Here is a 24765-nt window from a genome sequence, read left to right on the forward strand (position 1 = left end):
ATGGAGTTAACTTAGAAATTTTGTCCTCACACAGTATTCTATAGTTGTTAATTTTCCATGCAAATGAAAACATTTATATAATTTCTGCCATTTTTATGTGGTCTCACAAAATGTGAATTACAAAACTCCATCTTTGAATTTCCTGTGCTGCTCCACTTTCATTCTCTGTAAGGAATAATTGCCAGAGGAAGATCTGTGTTGTACTTTCCTAGCCAACTAGAATGTTAAAAGGATTGGAGAGGAGATTTACTGCATATTTGTGATTATTGTTTTTTGGGAGTGAGCTGAGGTCCCAAACCACCTATTCCAAGCCCACGCTGTCGTAGAGGTTGGAAAGAGGCTTCCTGACTCTACTTGTCCTCTAGCCAAGAGGGAGGCTCTCCCTAGCATGACCCTTAGGCCTCACCTTCACATCTCTCTGTCTCTGGCCTAGGTTATTGGTCATTATGTCACCTCTTTCTTGGTAGAACCCCAGAGAATTTCACATCCTAATCACAAGGGATATAAAAACTGTCAAGTTCTATGGATTCTTTTCATTTTCCTTCATGTTCTAATGTACTTGTTCCTCTTCCTCTTCTGTAATAGCAATGATCACACCATATAGGTATTAAAAATATGTTCCTTCTTTTTCCTACTGGAAAGCCCATTCCTTGAGGGCATATCTATTGTCTGTGCAACTGCAGTGCCCAACACAATGCCTAACATGTGGGTGCTCAGTGGGTGTTTGCTAAATTAATTTAAACTATATTGCCCTCAGTAATAATGGCAGTCAGAGTAGACAGCAAAATAAATAGGTATTACAGAGGCTGAATGTCAAAGCTTGACACTGATTAAATGCAGGGTGTGATAAAAAGAAAAAGTCAAGTGTGAAAAATATAGATAACAAACTGAGTGACATGGATAAAATGCAGAAATTCTTCTGATAAAATACAAATAGTAGCTAAAATTTATTGAACAGTTACTATGTGCTAGGCACTGTGCTATGTGCTTTGCATGTATTCTCTCTTTAAATCCCCACCCAATAACCTGTTTTACTAATGAGAGACTAATCAAAATGCCAAGTAATTGATAATGCCAGGATTTGGAGGAAGCCCTATTTCGCTGTATTCTATAAAACTAGAATTTCTCAAAGTGTGATCCAGGAGCTACATAAACCGAAAAGCATATGGAAGTGGTGGCTAAAATGTGTATTCCTGAGTTTCATCTCAAACCTGTTACTGAATCAGAAGCTCTGGGTGTGAATCCAAGGATTCTGCATGTTTAAAACACGCCAAGCAAGTCTGATGTCAGCTAAATCTTTAGAAGTAGTGTATTTAATTAGATTTAGTAAACTTTTATGAAGCTTCTACAAGATTGCAGAATTTGGCCCAGGCGTGGGAGTTATAGGAATACACATAATTCCTTTCCCCAAGAACTATTGGATTAATAGGAGGAAAAAACAAACCATCATAATACACTGTAATAAGTACTTGAGTAGCTTTGGGCTCTGGCAAACTAATCAAGGAACTAGTAACTCTGGACATGAGCAAATTTGAAGTGAGAAAGGAGACAGAGTTTGAAAAACCCACCAGGGAGCTGCAAATGTGGAACTCCTGAGACAGGTCAGGATTGAATGTAATGGTCATCCATGTAGAGATAAAAAGTGAAGGGTGCAGGCAGTAAGAATGCCAAGGATAAGATTTAAAAATAAGAGGATCAATAGATTGCAAAAAATTTCTTCCATTGTGTAGGTTGCCTGTTCACTCTGATTATAGCTTCTTTTGCTGTGCAGAAGCTCTTTAGTTTAATTAGATCCCATGTACTAATCTTGGCTTTTGTTGCAATTGCTTTTGGTGTTTTAGTCATAAAGTCTTTGCCCATGCCTGTGTCCTGAATGGTATTGCCTAGGTTTTCTTTTAGGGTTTTTATTGTTTTAGGTCTTACGTTTAAGTCTTTAATCCAACTTGAATTAATTTTTGTATAAGATGTAAGGAAGGGGTCCAGTTTCAGTTTTCTGCATATGGCTAGCCAGTTTTCCCAAAACCACTTATTAAATAGGGAATCATTTCCCCATTGCTTGTTTTTGTCAGATTTGTCAAAGATCAGATGGTTGTAGATGTGGTGTTATTTCTGAAGCCTCTGTTTTAAAGTTCCATCGGTCTATATATCTGTTTTGGTACCAGTACCATTCTGTTTTGGTTACTGTAGCCTTGTAGTATAGTTTGAAGTCAGGTAGCATGATGCCTCCATCTTTATTCTTTTTTTCTTAGGATTGGCTTGGCTATCCAGGTTTTTTTTTGGTTCCATAAGAAATTAAAAGTAATTTTTTTCTAATTCTTTGAAGAAAGTCAATGGTAGCTTGATGGGAATAGTATTAAATCTGTAAATTACTTTGGGCAGTATGGCCATTTTTATGATATTGAGTCTTTCTATCCATGAGCATGGACTGCTTTTCCATTTGTTTGTATCCTCTCTTATTTCCTTGAGCAGTGGTTTGTAGTTCTCCTTGAAGAGGTCCTTCACATCCTTTGTAAGTTGTATTTCTAGTTGTATTTTATTCTCTTTGTAGCAATTGTGAATGGGAGTTTGTTCATGATTTGGCTGTCTGTTATTGGTGTATAGGAATGCTTGTGATTTTTCCACAATGATTTTGTATCCTGAGATTTTCCTGAAGTTGCTTATCAGCTTGAGGAGTTTTGGGGCTGAGATGGGATTTTCTAAATATATAATCATGTCATCTGCAAAGAGAGATAATTTGACTCCTCTCTTCCTACTTGAATACCCTTTATTTCTTTTTCTTACCAGATTGTCCTGGCCAGAACTTCCAATACTGTGTTGAATGGGAGTGGTGAGAGAGGGCCTCCTTGTCTTGTGCCAGTTTCCGAAGAGAATGCTTCCAGCTTTTGCCCATTCAGTATGATATTGGCTGTGGGTTTGTCATAAATAGGTCTTATTATTTTGAGATATGTTCCATCAATACCTAGTTTATTGAGTGTTTTTAGCATGAAGTGGTGTTGAATTTTATCAAAGGCCTTTTCAGCATCTATTGAGATAATCATGTGGTTTTTGTCATTGGTTCTGTTTACGTGATGGATTACATTTATTGATTTGCATATGTTGAACCAGCCTTGCATCCCAGGTATGAAGTCAACTTGATCATGGTGGATAAGCTTTTGATGTGCTGCTGGATTCAGTTTGCCAGTATTTTATTGAGGATTTTCACATTGATGTTTGTCAGGCATATTGGCCTGAAATTTTCTCTTTTTGTTGTATCTCTGCCAGGTTTTGGTATCATGATGATGCTGGCCTCATAAAATAAGTTAGGGAGGAGTCCCTCTTTTTCTGTTGTTTGGAACAGTTTCAGAGAGCTAATATCCAGAATCTACAAAGAACTTAAGCAAATTTACAAGAAAAAACCCTCTCAAAAAGTTGGGCGAAGTATATGAACAGACACTTTTCAAAAGAAGATATTTATGCAGCCAACAAACACATGAAAAAAAGCCCACAATCTCTGGTCATTACAGAAATGCAAATCAAAACTAAAATGAGATACTATCTCATGCCAGTTAGAATGGTGATCATTAAAAAGTCAGGAAACAACAGATGCTGGAGAAGATGTGGAGAAATAGGGACACTTTTGCACTGTTGGTGGTAGTGTAAATTAGTTCAACCATTGTTGAAGACAGTGTGGGGATTCTTCAAGGATCTAGAATTAGAAATACCATTTGACCCAGCAACCCAACAATTCCATTACTGGGCATATACCCAAAGGATTATAAATCATTCTTCTATGAAGACACATGTACACATATGTTTATTGCAGCAGTATTCACAATAGCAAAGACTTGGAACCAACCCAAATGCCCATCAATGTTAGACTGGATAACAAAAATGTGGCACATACACACCATGGAATACTATGCCTCCGTAAAAAAGAATGAGTTCATGCCCTTTACAAGGACATGGATGAAGCTGGAAACCATCATTCTCACCACACTAACCCAAGAACAGAAAACCAAACAGCGCATGTTCTCATAAGTGGGAGTTGAACAATGAGAACACATGAGCACAGGGAGGGGAATATCACACAGCAGGGCTTGCTGGGGGTTGGGGAGCAAGGAGAGAGATAGCATTAGGAGAAATACCTAATGTAGATGACATGTTGATGGGTGCAGCAAACCACCATGGCGCATGTATACCTATGTAACAAACCTGCACTTCTGCACATGTATCCCAGAACTTAAAATGTAATGAAAAATTAAATAAATAAAAACAAGAGGATCAAGAACAAATCCTTGGAGATTACTTCTCATCTGACATTTTATTCTCCAAAGCCTAGTTCCCTGAATAAGCAAACCATCATAAGCAATTAAATTGCCCTTTTAAACGGCCAAGAACTTCAGATCACTTTGTGAGTTTTCTTTGCCAAAGGAGAGTTTTGAAAGTGATTTGCCTAACATGTTACATTTCAAAAATGACTTTAAGAGGGAAATGTGACATCACTGAATGGCAAAGTTGTGTTTTAGATAGTTTATTCCTAAAGTGTATGCTTTAACAATCTCATTACTCTAATTGAGCTAGATACTTTTGCACTATGAAATCCTAGTAAACTATTAATTCTGTGGATAAATAAAAACCTAGGCTTGATATCCTCACACACCACACTCACTATTCTGTGATGCCATTTAACTCTTCCATTAAAGTACTGTTACTGTGCCTGTGAATGCCAAGAAAAAAGAAGGATCAATTTAAATTGCCTAAAAATGCTAACATTTATTTCCCTAGATCGAATGGGTAATGGCACTGACAGTTTCAAATATGTTTCATAAAGAGTTCGATATTACTGTTCTTGCCTACTAATATCTGGATTATTGAAGAATTAATAAGGAGGTATTGCCTTTGAGAACAAGAAACATATCTTCTCCCTTCAAAGAGACAATAACAAGAAAGTCTTCTGGGAAGCATCTTCAAAACATGAAAGAAGAGAATTTGGAGTCGGTGCCATTTTGCCTTCCATGCTTGCTTGATGTATAAAGCAAAGGCAAGATAGTCTCTTTTTTAGTTGGGAAAAAAAGAAAAATGAATATTTCCTTGTTCAGGAATCATGAAGTGACTGCACAGGCCATTGAAATGCTTTGATAACTTGCATAGTATGTATTTTTAAATGTAGTTTGGTAGAAGAGAAATGCCACTGATTGAAATTCAGGAAGCTTGAGTTCTAATATTGCTGCTGATAGGTATGAACTGTGTGATGCCATAGAAATAAGCCATTTATCCTTAACTTTTTAGTACATAAAATATGAGGCATGGACTAGATATCTAAGACCCTTTATAGCTCCCAGTTGATTAATCAAATTAGCATTTACTCAGGACTCATAACTTTAGGATATAAAGTAATAAATATTTAAGTAGGGTTCTCTTCTCAAAGTACTTACAGCCTACATTTCTGCCCCACCTGAAATTCAGGCTTACTAAGAAAGAAAAAATAACCAAACAGAAAACAACTCCTTATGTAACTCATAACTTGACTTCTAACTTAATAGATTTATTTTTCTTTTCACAATGCAGAAAATTTGTACCAGCTTTAAAAATATGCATGCAATAGTAGAAAGAGTTCATATTTCAGGTTACATTTTTGTTAAAGGCATGTCAAAGAGTGCAAAAGCATTCAAGGGCATAAGTATGGCCATGGAATATAGATGTTTATAGCTGTATATATGTATGCATGATTCACAAAGTAAAGTCTTATGTTGATTAATGTGACTGCTTATGTTTGACATATGAACAGAAATAAAATGTGTATACAGAAACAAGGTAAATATGAATGATAAGTATGAAAATATACCAGGGATATTTTAGAAGCTTCTGAGAAGCACATGTTTTTTAATCAGAATCAATGGATGGATTATAAGCTTTCTAACAAGCTTTCCTTTAATTGATGAATAATATGTAAGTACAATTATGCAAATGCTTTAGAGAATGAGAAGGTATAGAAAGGATTCTGTAAAACTGGAAGAATTACATAAAACATTTCCTCGAACTTTTCTTTCCAACCCTTTCCAATGAGATTTTAAGCATAAGAGGATTTCAGTCTGAAATGCAAGGACAAAAATGTAAGATTACAGCAATTCTTAGTTAGCCTTACATTTGGCCCTTGTAGTTCGTGGATACAGAGGAGAGGAAGAAGTGTTTCCTTGAGGCTTGAAGAGTATTAGTCACAGGAGAAGATGTTTAGGGTTACACATTATTTTGTGTCTGAGTTGACTGCCTTATCCCAAATGACAAAGGTGGCCATCTATAGCTTAATGCACACATGTACACATACATACAGGCACACACACACATACATATGCTGCATATGTTTATTTATAATATGCAAGGTCCTCTAAAGTGCAAGACCGATGGCAGGGATTTAAGAGTAGAAATCTTAATAGCCAATGAAAATCCCTAGTCTTTTGATTTGCCCTGATGTTAAACATGCACTAGATTTCGCTATTTTGTAAAAGTCTAATGTATGCCTTTGTCATTTCCCATTAATACATTCCATTTTAAAGTTCAATGAGAGTTCTTTCCGACTAAAATAAACTTTATGAAATAGAAATGTTTTATTCTGAATTACCACTATGAATTACAGATGAGTTTTATAATCATTCCTCCTCGGCTTTTAAATATTCGGCAAATGGTCAAAGACTGTTTTCATCGACTGTGCAGGAAAGCATTCAAGTTTATAGATGGCTCGTGGTGAGATTTCATAAATCTAACCTGTCCCTTTCACACATACAAATGGTTTTTCCATGATTTCTGAAATCCTTACTTATAAAGCAGTGAAATTACTATGAAGTCTCGTGTTATCTTCAGGTAGATAACTAAACACTCTTTGGGCCAAAATATAGGAATGAAAAAGGTGAATAGAGTCTCAAAGCTGGAATATAATCAATGCTGGAATTAGACTTTCACCAAGTAATCCTAAAAATACATCATAGTAAGTGTTGATTTGAAAGGAATACTGTCATTTCTCAATAAGGTGTTGAACTAATTACCCTTAAACTGCCTTTGAATCACTTTCTGTGATTTTCATGAGATGGTAATGTTGGTATATATTGTTTTAAGCAATGCATTAATGCTCGCCAAATATTAAGTGGAAAAATAAAAAGCAAAGTGAAAATTGTATCTATTCTTTCAAGATCAACCTTATGTAAATTGTTCAAGCAGAATATCATTGAACTACCCATACATACTTCCATGCTAGACTCAGAATTTTAAAACTGGAAAAAAAAAAAAAACCCTGCAGATAATTCACTTTTTTTATCAGCAGAAAATGTTCTGATAGAACTTTATATTAATGTGGAAGCTCAGTATATAGAAGAGATCAACATAAAACTAATTTGCTGGAAGGTGTTAAAAAGTTGGGAAAGGCAATACAAGAACCACTCCACCCACAGTAACTCTTGAAGGAATTCCGCATAACTTGAAAACACAGATTACAGTTCAAACTTCTCAATTTACAAAGTAAGAAACTGAAGTCAAGAAAAGTTCAGTGACTTGACATAGTAATGTTTTGAGTTTGCAAACATGAGAAGTTACAGAAGGTATTCTGGACCTTCTAGATCTTCAAAATAGGAAACGGAAATCCAGGACAGTGAAGAGTCCATGACACTCTCTACAACACAGCCAGAGCTGGGAGTCAGAGCTCCTGTCTTTCATTTTTTAATGCAGTGGCTTTTCCCAGGTCTTCCTGTGTTTATTCTCCTTTCAGCAAATTTGAGGTAGAAAAACATTTTGTCGTTCTTTTCTCCACATGATCTCCCTGAAGGGTTTATATGCTTGTCACCAGCAACTACAGTTTCTCTAAATTGTTTTCAAGCCCCAGTGGACAAGTATGATAAAAGAAAAAGAAAAGGAAGGTAAATATGTTTATCAACTATTTATAACTCATGTGCTGTTTATACAAGCTCTTACAATTTCCAATGAATTCTCCTACTCCTTAAGGCTATCCTGGTGAGCCCTCTCTGCAGGTAGATTTTATATATATATTATTTTATATATATAAAATAGTATGTAATATATATTATATATAAAATATTTTATATATTATATATTATATATGTTATATATTTATGTATTATATATTTTACATATATTTTATATATTTATATATATATACCATTTTAGCTATAGAGGAATCTTTTTTTTATTAAACTGAGAAGTCATATATACTTGCATGTCTGGAAATACATCTGTAATAACTGACCCTACCCTTCATTGCCTTCAATTGTAAAATCGTATTTGTTAATGGATTTCACTCTACAAGTCTCAAGCTTTTACATAGACATATTGCTTTTTTCAACTCATCACAAAGCCTATAGAGATAGGAACCTATTGCTTTAATTATAGCAGAGAGATAATCTTTACCTCTCTGAGGCATAGTCCAGGTAACAGACGCCTGGAGTCTGCTTACCACTAAGACTTTGTGACCTTGGGCAATGTACTTAACCTCCCTACACCTTATTTTTCTCCTGTGAAAAATGAACATGGGACTAATACATAATTGAATACATGAATGGATAGATCTACTATTTTCTTTTATGTTTTCCTTCAAGATGTGTGTGTGTGTGTATAGTTTATGTATTTAAAATTGTTTTTAATGTTATAATAATATGCCACTCTTAGCTTGCTCATTTATAATTAGGAAAATGCCATTTCCCCACACTATTAAAGGCATATTTTTAAAATCTTTGTTTAAATAGCCTTTTTCTTTTGAGTTATGTTTTGAGAATACTGAGTCTCTTTTTGTTAATGTTTTAAGCCTTTATTTTAGGTTCAGGGGTACATGTGCAGGTTTGTTATATAGGTAAACTGCGTCACAGGAGTTTGTTTTACAGGTTATTTCATCACCCAGGTTATAAGCACAGCACCCAATAGGAGTTTTTTTTCTGATCTTCTCCCTCCTCCCACCCTCCACTCAGAAAAAGGCCCCAGCATCTGTGGTTCCGTTCTTTCTGTCCATGTGTTCTTGTTGTTTAGCTCCCACTTATAAGTGAGAACATGTGGTATTTGGTTTTCTGTTTCTGCATTAGTTTGCTAAGGATGATGGCCTCCGGCTCCATCCATGTTGCTTTAGAGGACATGATCTCATTATTTTAGGGCTGCGTAATACTCCATGGTGTGTGTGTGTGTGTGTGTGTGTATGTGTATATACATGTATATACACACATATATGCATATATGTATACATATATGTGTGTGTATATATACATATATGCATATATGTATAAAGAAAATGTGATATATATGATAAAGAAAATGTGATATATATATATATATATATATATATATATGCCTACTGTTGATGGGCATTTAGGTTGATTCTATACCTTTGCTATTGTGACTAGTGCTACAGTGAAAACATACACGTGCATGTGTCTTTATGGCAGAATAATTTATATTCTTTTGGATATATACTCAATAATGGTATTGCTAGGTGAAATGGCAATTCTCTTTTCAGCTCTTTGAGGAATCTTCACAACGGCTGAACTAATTTACCTTTCCACCAGCAGGGTATAAGGATTTTCTTCTCTCCACAACCTCACCAGCACCTGTTATTTTTTGACTTTTTAATAATAGTCATTCTGATTAGTGTGAGATGGTATCTCATTGCAGTTTTGATTTGCATTTCTCTAATGATTAGTGATATTGAGCATTTTTTCATATTCCTGTTGACTGTATGTATGTCTTCTTTTGAACAGTGTCTGTTCAAATCCTTTGCCTAGTTTTTCATGGGGTTGTTTAGTATTTTTTTTGTAAATTTACGTTCCTTATAGATTCTAGATATTATGCCTTTGTCAGATATTATGCCTTTGTCAAATATTTTATACCATTCTGTAGGTTGTCTGTTTATTCTGTTGATAGTTTCTTTTCAACACAGAGGCTCTTTAGTTTAATTAGTTTCCGTTTCTCAATTTTTGTTTCTATTGCAATTGTTTTTGGCTTCTTCATCCTGAAATCTTTGCCAGGTCCTATGTTTAGAATGGTATTTCCTAGCTTATCTTCCAAGGTTTTAAAATAGTTTTAGGTTTAATATTTAAGTCTTTAATCCATCTTGAGTTGATTTTTGTATACGGTTTCAGGAAGGGGTCCAGTTTCAATCTTCTGCATATGGCTAGGGAGTTATTCTAGGACCATTTATTAAATAGGGAGTCTTTTCCCCTTTGCTTGTTTATGTTGTTTTGTAGTAGTAGTAGCTGGTGGTGAGTATGCAGCATTATTTCTGGGCTCTCTATTCTATTTTATTGGTCTAAGTGTCTGCTTTTGTACCAGTACCATGCTGCTGTGGTTACTGTAGCCTTGTAGTATAGTTAGAAATTGGGTAATGTGATGCCTCCAGCTTTGTTCTTTCTGCTTAGGATTGCCTTGGTTATTTAGGCTCTTTTTCTTTTCTTGGTTCCATGTAAATTTTAAAATAGTTTTGTTTTCTAAGTCTGTGAAAAATGTGATTAGTAGTTTGATAGAAATAATATTGAGTCTGTAAATTGCTTTGTGCAATGTATTAGTCAGGGTTCTCTAGAGGGACGAAATGAATAGGTCAGATGTATATATGAAAGGGAGTTTATTAAAAATAACTGACTCACATGATCACCAGGTGAATCCCACAACAGGCCATCTGTAAATTGAGGAGCAAGGAAACCAGCATTGGCTCAGTCTGAGTCCAAAAATCCTCAAAAGTAGGGAAACCAACTTTGTAGCCTTCAGTCTGTGGCCAAAGGACCGAGAGCCCCTGGCGAACTACTGGTGTAAGTCCAAGAGTACAAAAGCCGAAAAACTTAGAGTCTGATGTTCAAGGGCAGGAAGAATCCAGCACAGGAGAAAGATGAAGGCCAGAAGACTCAGCGAGTCAGCTTCTTCCACCTTCTTCTGCCTGCTTTGTCTAGCCCCACTGGCAGCAGAGTGGATGGTGCCCACCCACATTGTGGGTGGGTCTTCTTGAGGGTGGGTCTTCCTCTCCCAGTACACTGACTCAAATGTCAATTTTTTCTGGCAACAACCAGAAACACCCAGAAACAATATTTTGCATCCTTCAATCCAATCAAGTTGACACTTATCCATCGCAGGCAATATGGCCATTTTAATGATATTGATTCTTCCTATCCATGACCATGGAATGTTTTCCATTTTTTGTGTCATATTTAATTTCTTTCAGCAGTGATTTGTAATTCTTGTTGTAGAGATCTTTCACCTTCCTGGTTAGGTGTATTCCTAGGAATTTTATTCTTTTTGTGGCAATTGTGAATGGGATTGTGTTCCTGATTTGACTCTCGGCCTGGATGTTGTTGGTATATAAGAATACTACTTATTTTTGTACATTGATTTTGTATCTTGAAACTTTGCTGAAGTTGTTTATCAGATCAAGGAGCTTTTAGACAGAGATGATGGGATTCTCTAAATATAGAATCATGTTATCTGCAAATAGGGATAGCTTGAATTCTTCTCTTCTCTTGAAGTGTATCTCTTTGGATACACTTTATTTTATCCTTCTACCTGATTGCTCCGGCCAGGACCTCCAGTACTATGTTGAATAGGAATGGCTTGGAAATTTTTTTAATGCAAAAAGGAAAACAGATATATCTATACTTGCGTAACCATTTAACACTTTCACCTTGGCATGTTTACTTCCAGAGACAGTTTTCCAAAAAAACAAAAACTTTCAGGCCAGGTATAGTGGCTTATGCCTGTAATTTCAGCCCTTTAGGAGGCTGAGGCAGGAGGATTGCTTGAGCCCAGAAGTTCAAGACAAACTTGGGCAACATAGTAGACCCCATCTCTAAAACAAAATAAGTAAATTTGTCAAGCATGGTGGCGTGCGCCTGTAATCTCAGCTACTCAGGAGAGTGACATGGGAGGATCACTTGAGCCTGGGAGGTCAAGGCTGCAGTGAGCCATGATTATACCATTGCACTCCAGCCTGGGCAACAGAGAGACATTGTGTCTAAATAAATAAATAAATAAATAAATAAATAAATAAATAAATAAATAAATACATGTTCATGTTTTTATTCAAGGGCATAATTGATGAAGTCCCTGCTGAAAAAGATAAGAATGATTAGAACATCTCTCATAGCAGATTTACCTTCTCATTCCTCCTCTCATTTTCCCACCTTTGGATCTTTAGTAGCTAAAGTGTTTGTTTCACCATGTTCAGGTTTATAATGATTGAATTCTTTTCAGTAACCATTATTTCCATTGTGTTTACTTTTATTTCTATATATAACCATATTCAAAACATACCACCAATTATTTTACTACAATGCCTAACTGGGTGGCTGATCTTAATTGCTTAGATTTTGTTGTTAGGTTTATTCTAGAAAGTGCTATATTTCCTGAGAACTTTTCATAATTGACAAAGTGGATTTGTATATAAAAGATCCTGTATAATATTCTTGGTTAACATTGCTCCATTGTCTTCTGATATTGGATATTATCATATGGAAATCTGATTCCCTTTCACTTCTTGTAGATGTGTTTTGATTTTGGTTTTTCTCTCTGGATGTTCAAATAATTTACTGTTCATCTTATATCTTATATCTTTACTCCTCATCTTATATCTTAAATAAGCTATATCTCTATCTTTTGAGATTTATGTACTCAGTTTCCCGGAAACACAGTCTTTCAATCTGAAAATTTATTTTGCCAGAAAAATATCCTATTATTTAACTTTGACTATATATTCTGTCCCATTTGTGGGCTTATGGCATCAGGAATGCCAGTTATTTTAATACTGCATCATCTTCCTTTGTACTCTTTTCTTTTTGTACAAACTCGGCCCTAATTACTTTAATTCCTTCACCCTTCTCAGTTACATTCACTCTGATGATATCGAGTCTGATATATGTTGGTAATTTGATTTTTGGTGGCATCTATTATGAGACTTGTACTTTCTAATTTATGTATTAGTTATATAATGATGTTGTTTTGGTCCTTGATTCATTTCCTTAGGTCCACTAACTCCCCTTTCATTTAACTCTGTTGTTTTATTCTCCAGTCTTTGACTTCTAGCTTTATTCAACTTATTTTAATTTTAAATGAATCCATTGTGTGAAGCAACTTGAAAAGTTTCTTTGTGTCTCTACCCTATATTTTCTTCTGGATTAAGTGCTTTGTTTCTTAAATTAAATCTCTCTCTTTTCCTCCCTCCCCACACCCCTTTTTCTTTCATTCTTTTGCATTATTGTTGGCTGTATTATGTTTCTATATTTACTATGCCTGTCTTTTATCTTGATCATGTGGTAGTGGCACTGTCCAGACATTCTACTTGCTCTAATGTAGCATAGGTTACTTCTAGACTTACTTGCCATCCTTCTTGGGATCCCTTAAGCTCCAGTTTGAAGGCTGGATGTTTCACGTTTTGTGTACTTTTAAATAACCAGGCATGGTAGGGGAATGAGTTTAGTTGAAGCAGCATTCAAACTCTTTTAGGATACCTAGCTTTGCTGGCTAGTACTATCTCCTACTCTTGTTTGTGGGAGAAGGGGCTGTTCTCAAGTTTCCAATTAGCTGTTCATTTCATTGATGGTCCACAAGCCTTACCTTACACAAACCATCCTCCATCCCCTGTGTGTTTCCTCAACAGTAATTGCAACTTCTTCTCAATCAGAAAAGGAAATGCCAGGCATAATGGCTCATGCCTAATCCCAGCACTTTGGGAGGCTGAGGTGCGAAGATCACTTGAGTTCAGGAGTTTGAGACCAGCGTGGCCAAAGTGGCAAAACCCCATCTCCACTAAAAATACAAAAATTAGTAGAGTGTGATGGTATGCACCTGTAATCCCAGCTACTCGGGAGGCTGAGGCAGGAGAAGCACTTGAACCTGGGAGGTGGAGGTTGTAGTGAGCCGAGATCGAACCACTGCACTCCAGCCTGGGCAACAGAGCAAGACTCCATCTCAAAAACAAAATAAAAAACAAACAAACAGAACAAAACAACAGAAAAGAAAAGGAAAACTTGAGGCTATTCATAATTTTGCATTCATTGATGTTCGGAGGGGTTAGTGAGAATTCTTAGACTTTCCCCAAAATTTCAGGACAATTTCTGGGGTTTAAGGGAAGATAAGAAAGTAAATCCTTTTTCTGTTCTACTCCAGAAACACTTGTTTTGATTTTGTTGTTGTTATTAACTATTGCTATGCTTTCTTTTAATTCTTTGACTGCTGTGGGTGATTTTTATGTGTCGATATATGTACTAGGATTTACTTTTTATTTCATTAGGAATTAAGAGAGGGAAATTCAGTTATGTGTTATAATCTACCATTCCCTCAGAAAATCTAATAAGAAATGTGAAAAACAAATTTTCTATTATGTTTTAGTGTACTTCTATAATGCAGTTAAAAATATAGAGAAATAGTTCTCATGCATGACAGAAACATTTATTCTACACTTTTAGAATAGCCACATCTTTTCCTCTCAAATACCAACAGGGAATACTAGAAAATATTTGACTGAGGAAAAATAATAGCTCTCAAATCTCTGTCAGTATGCGTTGTTAGGAACAGGATAATTTATTTTGGATATTTATTATTTGTGGCATCAAACAACACACGTGATTTAACATTTACATCTTGTTTTCCTTAACATAGTCTCATTTAGTTCACAGCTAAAATAGAAAATTGGACAAAGAAAGATGTTTATCAATTGTATATGTTTGGATATATATTTGTGTGAGTCTATGTGCACAGGACACTTTATTCTGTGTGATCATATATTTTATATAGAAGAAGAGTGGTCCCTCAGTATTTGTGGGGGATAGGATCTAGGTCTAGGATCTCCTGCAGATACCACCATCTGTGAATGCTCAAATTCCTGATATATAACGTTGTAATATTTGCATATAACCTACATAAATCTTCCTATATATTTTAAATCATCTCTAGATTACTCATACTTAATGCAGTGTAAATGCTGTGTAAATAGTTGTTAAACTGCATTTACATATTTTATTTTTTATAGTTGTGTTGTTATTTTTTTATCTGCAGTCGGTTGAATCCTTGACTGTAGAACCCACAGATATATATGAAGGACCAGCTATATAAAATCTTAATTCTCATTAGAGAATGTATAAAATTATCTCATACGAGAATATATAGAAATATAAATATGTGTGTATATGTATGCTCACACACACATGCAAGCTTAATTTTTGGAGAGTTGCCAATAACTATCAAAGGCCATCAATAGCACATAAATTATTTCCAGCCACTATATAAACAAAAGTGTAGCAATAATGTCAGTAAGTATATAGAATTAGGACCCAAAGATAATCCTCCCATTATTATTATTATCACTGGTTTGAGCCTCACAAAACTGTGCTCTCAGTTTGATCCTAGGCTCCACAATTAGAGAGATGGAAAGCTTAGTCTGGATTTAGAGAGAAGCAACTCTGATTACAGGAAGAGCTGGAACTAAGGAAGGGTAATGGGATTATTTGTCTGGCTAAAGAAAATTGTGTGGAGAGATCTAGAATCGTTTCCTAGCATATATGAAGGACACTAAATGTTCTTCATTCCCACAGCACAGACAGCTGAATTTTTAGATAGGAGCAAGTGTTTCTCAGCAAATTGTGCTCACAGTAAGTATACTATTAGGGTGTGAAAATAAAATTCAGAGGTCTAACATTTTATTTCTCTAAGATTATTAAAGTATTGTCATTGCCAATGATAGCAGAATAGCTTATTATTTGTCCTAATATTCTATAGATGCAATTGGTATTAACTTTAGAATAAAAGAATCCCCTTATATCTTAAATGTTGTTCCCCGATTAGATTTTCCAAAGCGATTACTCGTCTGCAGCCAGAAGATGACTGATTGCCAAGGGATTTGCCTGTGAGGACTGAACTACACTTATGCCTGGTCATCTATAAATATTTATTAAGCACCTATCCCATGCTTGGCCTTGGGGACACAAAGATAAATAAGACAATCCATGTTCTTAAGGCGTTAGTAGCTTAGTGAATTCATATCCAGATTGATGCCACAATAGGATGAATTGCTGTAGAACCAACTGCTTTTCTGTCATGTAGTTTTCAGTAATAATATATTTACTTTCATTTGAGAAAACATGTATAAAAGTAAATATTCCACTTGGGCTTACACCTGTGTCAGGAAAAAATACATATTCCAGAAATTGTCAGAACACCCAAGCACGTTCCCCTCATCATGGAAATAATCACTGTCAGATGAGATTAAAACATCTTTTGGAATAGAAAATGCTTAGAATAAAATCCATACCTTGAAATCCATTTTTCAAGTACAGTAGAAGTGCCATTCATTATTCATATAATGTAACTTAAGTATGCTTTTATTTCCAACATGTAATACGTTCTACTCTCTTAAGGCTAGAAACCAACTTAGCCTAAATGTTTAGACAGTATAGTCAGGTATGTGTGAGAGACACTCATATGGAGAATCAAATGCAAATCTCAACAACCAATCCTATGAGAGAGTACAGATACGTAGGTAGGAGAAAGTAAACTAGAGAGAAATATTAAGCAGACTTCAAGTCACTTGTCACATAAGAAAAGGCCGGGAGAGAAGCTCTGAATAGGACAGAAGATGCATCATCACAGCACCTTCCTTAAAAAAGAGGGGAAGGAAGGAGTATGTATTTAAAGATCAAGTTAGCTGAATACAAGTTACTTTGGCAACAAAAGTTGGTGCAGGAAGAATAGAAATTATCAGGTTGCATTTCTCATCTCACACTTGAGAAGTCTCTTAGAAATACTATTACCTAGAATGAGGATTTTGTTAAGGTATGTTTAACATGGAAGCTTGTATTTATAAAGAATATTTTTCCTCTTATGTGTATTAGTCCATTCTCACACTGCTATCAAGGTGTACTACCTGAGATTGAGTAATTTATAAAGAAAAGAGGTTTAATTGACTCAGTTCTGCATGGCTGGGGAAGCCTTTGGAAACACACTCACAGCGGAAGGCAAAAGGGAAGTTAGATACATGTCTTCACAAAGCGGCAGGGGACAGGAAGTGCCACACTTTAAAACCATCAGCTCTCCTGAGAACTCACTATCATGAGAACAGCATGGGGGAACTGCCCCTATGATCCAGTCATCTCCCACCAGATCCCTCTCTCAACACATGGGGATTACAATTCAAGATGAGATTTGGGTGGGCACACAGAGCTAAACCATACCAGTATGTTATCTCCAAACCTGCATTCAATGCCAGATGGCTTCCTTCATAGGAATCTGAATGTGGTTGCATGTGAAACAATGGCTCCTTAAAGTGAAATTATCTGTTTATACTATTTTGATACTGCACTTGAAATAACCCATTTGTTTTGGATATAGAGGTAGCCCAATTTGGCAGCAAACTCATCCTAGACATTTGGTGTGATTAGTCTTTTCAGATATATGCATTCCAGAGAAGATTAATGGGCTTATTACGTCCAGTATTTCAACAAAAATGAACAAATGAAGTCCAAAGGCACATGGCTCCAGGGAAACTAGCTGGCTTTCCACTCTTCTCAGGGCAGAATCACAGCCACTCAAAGATTATGCTTATTTTTTTTTCTTCTAATAAAATCTACTCATCAATCTGGTTTTTTATTCAGTTCGTATTGTTCAGTCACCAGAATGGTTTGTGCTGCCTATTGTTAATTTAAACCAACTGCATGGTTTTAAAAATGCATTCCTTGTCATTTCAAACAGCTGTGGCAATTCTTTGGAATATACTGTTTTCAAACTTCAGATAATGCAGAGAATACTATATATATTACAGTGATATTTTAAAATTGACCGATATTTATTACATACCTAAGTAACTGGAAAAGAATAGCTAAATAACTTCTAAAAGTAAAAAAAAAAAAAAAAAAAAAAAAAGCAAGTCTTCACCAATATGGGGTGTTGCTGAAAATACTTATGGGCATTTATTATGTGAAATAAAACCCATAATACTATTTAAGCTGTTGATGATGACTTTGTTTGGAGCTCTAATCACAGAAGAAATTTCATTGTACAGAATTCAAATGAGTAGTCATGGTATAGAAACGTTTAAAAAGAAAAACAGATAAATTTAAAGAAAACTTTTACCCAAATTTAAGGTTTGCCTGTACAACTCTTACAATTGCAGTCTGGAAGTCTCCCTTATGTATTATACATTTCTAAATATGATAAACACTTTTTAAAAACAGAATTATATTTTTTCTACATTTCTATCACTTATTAGTTTTGGTTGGGATTCCTTGTCTCAGCCCCACATAAAAATAATTCTTTATGTATATACTAGAAGTACTTGCGAAGGTCCTAGGAAACCCAGATCTGATGGAAATATGGACAATTTATCTCTGGCCATGGATTTTATTTTATTCCAGAGAAGGAAAGTACAACTGAAATCAATATCTTGCCTGAAATTCTTGAAACATTGTACATGTGTATTAAGCTTTTCTCTGAAATGGACTAATACTGTATAAATGGAACAATGTGATAAACTTAAAAATTCATGGTACTTTTATTAGTCATTAGGAAATTGCTGCCAACCAAAAAGCCTAAAATAGTGAAACGAGTCCTTCCACAGAAGTGGGAGAAAGCATAATGTGCAAAGGGATTTAAAAAACAAACAAACATATACTTCAGGCTCCATCTTAAAAATCTTAATCTGGTTGGTAAATAGTGATATATGTGAAAGATAACTTATATAATAAGTAGTGTAAAAATTGGCCACAGAGATAGACCACTACAAGAAGCAGAAGAAAGCTACTTTCAGCTTCATGGAACATTATGGAAAAGGGATATGTGAGTTGCTTCTTGGAGAATAAATAGAACATATAGCATCTGAGGAATGCAATTCCAGATAGGAATCCATGGCCAGAAATATGCTGAAGAAATATATCCATGGCCATTGATGAATCATATTCACTCTTTAGTCAGTTTTTCTATCTGTAAAATAAAGCAATTATATTAAATCATCCTAAAGAGCCATTTTAACTATTATATCCTGTTTTAATAGCAAGTAGAATTAGTTTAAGTAGATTAAATGATTTCTACAGAAAAGGAATGAGAAAAATAAGATTTGAGCAGGGAAGTTTTTAACCTCTGAGTTATTAAATATAAAGTTACAAGCTTGGTCTTTATTGTGTGGACACTGAAAGCTCATTGACAACATTTTGAGAACACAAGTGGTATGATGAAAGTTTTCTCATAATTTTTTAAAATGGTACTTCCCATTACCCTTTAATTAGAGATGACTTTACCAATTTGTGTTGAGAATATAGGACTCCAGAGCTGTGAATAGTATAACATGATTATACTTTGATCCTAAATTCTAGGAAGCAATCCTAAAATGGGACAAATAGATCCTAGATCCTAGTCTGATCATCACTGAGAAAAAAACAGAGATCAAAAAAGAAGGGAAAATTGGGTAAACTTTATTTGTCTGCTGCCTTGCAGAATAGTGTAATCATCAAAAACATATTCAGTTACATACTGATTTCATGTTAGCATGATAGAGCCACTTCCACTGAGAAGTCACATACTAGTGTCAAGATAAAGCACATGCACAAATAAATACAGTGCAGAAGAAACCAAGTCAAATGCCACAAATTAATTAAAATAAATACCACAGGGTTTCCAAAAGGAAAGAAAATTTTTCAAGAAAAAATCAGGACATCCTTCTTGGAGAAGTAGCCTCATGAAGGATAGGTAGGGTGTCTATATTCGTCCATTCTCATGCTGCTGATAAATACATACCTGAGACTGGGCAATTTATAAAGGAAAGAGGTTTAATTGACTCACAGTTCAGCATGGCTGGGGAGGCCTCAGGAAACTTACAGTCATGGTGGAAGGGGAAGCAAACATGTCTTTCTTCACATGGTGGCAGCAAGGAGAAGTGCCGAGGCAAAGGGGGAAAGCCTCTTATAAAACCATCAGATCTTGTGAGAACTCACTCACTATCATGAGAACAGCATGAGGGTAACAGTCTCCATGATTAAATTACCTCCTCCTGGGTCCCTCCCATGACATGTGAAGATTATGGGAACTATAATTCAAGATGAGATTTGGGTGGAGACATAGCCAAACTGTATCAGTGTATATATTATAGAGTGAAACAGTAAACATTTCAGGATGAGAAAGTAGAATTTACAAAGACTTAGAATTAGAAAAGGGTCATTTGTTTCATTGAGCCATGGGGTATATGTAAGTCATGTGTGGATGATAAGTTTAAGAAATAAGCAGTAATTTGGTCATGTATTATTTAAAAGAAAGGCAGAAGAGCTTTAACCTAATTCCTAATCCAACCCAAGCCTGTATGTTTAGACCTTTTTAAGACCCTCTCCCATGTTATGTAAGCAAAAGTAATTCCTTTTGCTCAGCGAACTTGGAAGATATGCTTTAATATTTCTGAAAAGTATTCTAAAATAATCAATACCCATCATTTTCTCTAAATAGTCATGATACCTCATTCTTCACTCTTTATTTTTTCTTATCATTCATTGACTTTTTTATGACAAGAAAATAATATTATTTTGTAGATATATCATTTCCATGGCATTATCCGCACTTCTACTCATCTTCTACCAATATTGCCACAGCAAAGGATGAAAATATGCATTTTGTTGCTTGAGTTTTTTATTGGCATCAGTAGCAAACCTTTGTTGAGCATGTACTAAGGATGAGGCATTGTACTAGGCATTGAGATATGGAGAAAAATCATTAGCCCTTGTCTTTATGGTATAGTCCACTGATGACTGATAACACTGCCCAATAGACAGTATATTTCAGAAAACATGAGACTTAGACTCATTTTTTTTTTTTTTTTTTTTAAGACAGAGCCTTGCTCTGTCACCCAGGCTGGAGTGCAGTGGCACAATATCGGCTCACTGCAAACTCTACCTCCCAGATTCAAGCGATTCTCATGCCTCAGCCTCCCAAATACCTGGGATTACAGGCATGTGTCACCACACCTGGCTTATTTTTGTTTTTTGTTGTTGTTGTTGTTGTTGAGACAGGGTTTCGCTATATTGGCCAGGCTGGTCTCGAACTCCTGGCTTTAGTGATCTGCCCATCTCTGCCTCCCAAAGTGTGGCTGAGCCACAGTACCTGGTTAGACTTAGACTCATTTCTGATTCACAGTATTGCTGTTTGGTACTTCAACTCCCCATTTAAGTGAGAAAAGTTATCTTTTTTTCCCTTGCCTGCTGTCTGATATACTGTGAAAGTTAGAGAATCTGAATAGAAATAAAGATATCAAGACAGCCAGAGAAGACAAGGTGTCCAGTGTAATGCTGGAAGCCTAAGAAATATGAGAAAATTGCAAAATATAGATTAGAACTCACATATACATTTGTAATCAGGAAATAATTGTTGAGGCATCCCTGTGGTACTTAACAGTATTACAACTGTAATTATATGGTTAAATCAGATTATTTTCCCCTTGGTTAATCAGAAATCACTCTATTTTATTAATCAATGTAAGAGAAGGTTTTAGGGATTCACTACGTGATCAGCTTTGCTTTATTTAGTTCCATTGAGAGATAATAAACAGGAAAATGAGTCCTACAACCCCAAGTTGGAGAAACAGTGAATCTGCGTGAAACTGTTAGAAAACAGCAGTCACTTAATCATTTGTTTTTGGAGAAATTCTATTATGTAAAGCACACTATTTTTGACATTGAGAATATAGAAAACTACTCTAATTGGAGAATAAGGAAATAACAAAATTGAAAAAAAGCAAGAGTCTACACACATACACATAAACAGACATACCACATTTATGTATTTATATATACTTACATGCAATGATTATGTTTGCTACCAGTGATGTACTCTAATATATTTTTGCATTTATTTTATTTATCATGCAATTATGCACTGTTATTTACAAACATTAACTGTCATTATTCTCAATTCTTACCTTAAGGTTATAGATGAGGATAGTAACAGAGGCACTCGTAGTGAGAGAAGGACTTGAGATTTAAACCCAGCCCAATCTGGCTCCATTATTTGGGCTCTTGAAACTTCTCTTTTCTCTTCTTCAATATAAATTTGGTGTTCTCTTCTCTCCCTTTCTCTTCTCCTTCTATATTCCTAATCCTTTCTATTCCTACTCTCTCTCTCTCTCTCTCTCTCTCTGTGTTTGTATATATATGTAAACATACATATTTAAATTTTAGTCTCAACCCAGTCAATTGATTTCGAGTTCTAATGGATGTGACCCAAATTTTGAAAAACTCTAATGTAGACATAATGATTTCAGAAACAGTAAGGATGGATAGATTCAGGTAAATTTTATGGCACCAGGAAAGAAGAACTTAAATAATAAAGGGAAAGGAGGGTTAGAAAGGTGTTTTTATTTAATGGCTCTAATTGCTTATCACAATTATCTCTCAGGCTCTGGAAATATTATTGCAGTATCTTTCTACCAGAATTTTCAAGTGGCAAAAGAGACAATTATAGCAAATCAGTTTAGTACATAGGCAGGGAATCAGACTGTCTGGCTTCATAATTTACAAGATGTGTAATTTGGGGAAAGTTGTTTAAACACCTTGTACTTCAATCTCTCCATTTGTAAAGTGGGGATAATAGAACCTGCTTCAGGTAGTAGGAGTGAGAATAACAAATATAAAGGGCTTAGGATAATAAATTGTGCATTGTCAGCTCTCAATAAATGTTGGGCATTGGGTAGTAAATGAATCCTTGACCAAAGTCTTTGGAAAAACAGACAGCAGAATGGAACTGTTTCCATATATTCAACTAATATATCTGCTCAGAGGCATTCAAGTAATATTTCTGATATCTTTTGGTTTATTGTCAGTGAATTTGGCTAAGGAATCAAGCCTCATACTAATATCATCAATAATTAATAAATAATTTTAGCCAAGTTGTTTAGAGGTCCAAATTTTATTTAGTTACTAATCAGGGAAATAAGAGAGAGATCATTAAGTAGGAAAAAATCAGGACTTAAATCCTGAGAGTTTTTACCAGCTCTTTTATTTTTCTGGAAGGCAATGGCCACCAAAGATTGGACATTAACTTTGGTGTCAGGAGAAAGTTTTGCTGATGGCTGTTAGAGCAAAATACAGCAGCTACTTAGGCAAAAAATTAGCACTCATCACTCATTGAGCATGACAAAAATGACAAAAACACAGTCTACCTTTGGTAATGGCTACTAAAAATACATATTCATTTTCTATGTGAAACAGATCATGGCTGCTACTTCACTGTGAATTTAATCTGGCTTCTCAGTCAATATAACATTTAAATCTGACGTCACTCTAAGTTTCCCCACAGAAGAGAATAAACATTAATTTTTAGAATTTCTTTCTCCTAGGCAAGGTTTTGAGGGACTAAGCCTGAGCTGAGTCATTAGCAAAGATGTGTTATATTTGTAATTTTCATTCAACTGCAAATTTCTATCATAGAGTAACTAGTGTTATGATAATTAAGAAATGGAATTAAATTAGTATATCACATGCCATGCTGTGAAAATAATAATACAGTATAGTAATACACTACAATAGATAATTGCTAAGACAATAAGAATGTGGCCACAATAAAGATGATATAGGCATAGTGTAGTTCCCTATCACTATAGCCAGTTTCAACAGAAAATGAGTCCATCACATTAATCCTAATGAAACTCTAGAATTACAGGGCAACTGAGCTTTCTTATCTTATGCTCTGGGTTGTCTCAGTTCCACCAGCTTCCCTTTCTTTACTTCATCAGAATAGTTTCCAAAGACTTATGTACTTTTCAGTGTGTAAGTCAATTGGATACATAACACATGGATATTCAGAATGTTTATTATGTATGTTTTTTTTTTCCAAAAAGTGTTTCCTTTTTTCTTTCCTTGTGGCAGAACACCATTAACTGCAACTGTTTAACTGCATTTGGGGGAACAAAAGATTTGTTTTATAATATTTCCTGTATAATAAGCTAAGAGCTTAGGGAATGATTTGAATTACAAATATTTTCTATCCCAGAGCAGTGTTTTAAACTCAGTGAAGACCTCAGCAGCATGCAAGTTCACATCCCCACCCACTCACTCACTTTTTTTTTCTGTCTTTGCAGTTCCACCATGGTTTTTAAATCATCCTTCCAACCTCTATGCCTATGAAAGCATGGATATTGAGTTTGAATGTACAGTCTCTGGAAAGCCTGTGCCCACTGTGAATTGGATGAAGAATGGAGATGTGGTTATTCCTAGTGATTATTTTCAGATAGTGGTAATTATTTTGTTTCATATTTGTTTTATAATCCCATTCATTGTTTTCTATTTTCTATTTTTTTCACTTGTTTTTATTTCCTGAAAAAAAAAGGTTCCTGTTGGAGATTTTTTGTGATGTGTTAAAAAAATTATTCAAATAAAGCAAATGATTTTCTAGACATAAGAATATTTGAACTGAAAAAGAGTGATCAAAGAGTTCAGCCCCCTGGTTTTACAGACAAGCTTTAAAACATACAAACAAACAAAAATAAATGAAATACAGACAGCCTAAGTATTTCTGAGTAGTTTCACAGTTTCACTGCTCGTTTATCAAAGAGAGTTTAGAACCTAGTTCTAGACTTAAGGCAAGGATCCCTTACTTCTTTGACTTTTACTCATTTTAATACAGTTTTGTAAGATATGATACTTATGATTATGGAAGTCTTCACTTGGTAATACAGACAGCTTTTTTTTCCTACCCTGCCCTGTAGGACCAGCTTATCCTACATGAGCCATTGAGAAAGGCAGTGGTGATGTGGTGATGAGGACAGTGGGTGCTGGTGGCATTGGTGGCTTCAGTGAT

The 24765-nt window shown here is 35.1% G+C and overlaps 1 protein-coding gene across 5 annotated transcripts in view; it reads left to right on the forward strand.

The window, feature by feature from the left end:
- Positions 1-24765, forward strand: part of DCC (DCC netrin 1 receptor) — a 1201233-nt gene that overhangs the window by 706701 nt on the left and 469767 nt on the right. For all 5 annotated transcript variants that reach the window (XM_024235927.3, XM_054537946.2, XM_063716903.1 and 2 more), the window contains exon 6: positions 24047-24201. In XM_024235927.3, coding sequence (XP_024091695.3) covers positions 24047-24201 — 155 coding nt within the window. The remainder of the gene's footprint in view (positions 1-24046; positions 24202-24765) is intronic.

Source organism: Pongo abelii, chromosome 17 (genome assembly GCF_028885655.2).
Source record: "Pongo abelii isolate AG06213 chromosome 17, NHGRI_mPonAbe1-v2.0_pri, whole genome shotgun sequence".
In the NCBI taxonomy this organism is placed as follows: Eukaryota; Metazoa; Chordata; class Mammalia; order Primates; family Hominidae; genus Pongo; species Pongo abelii.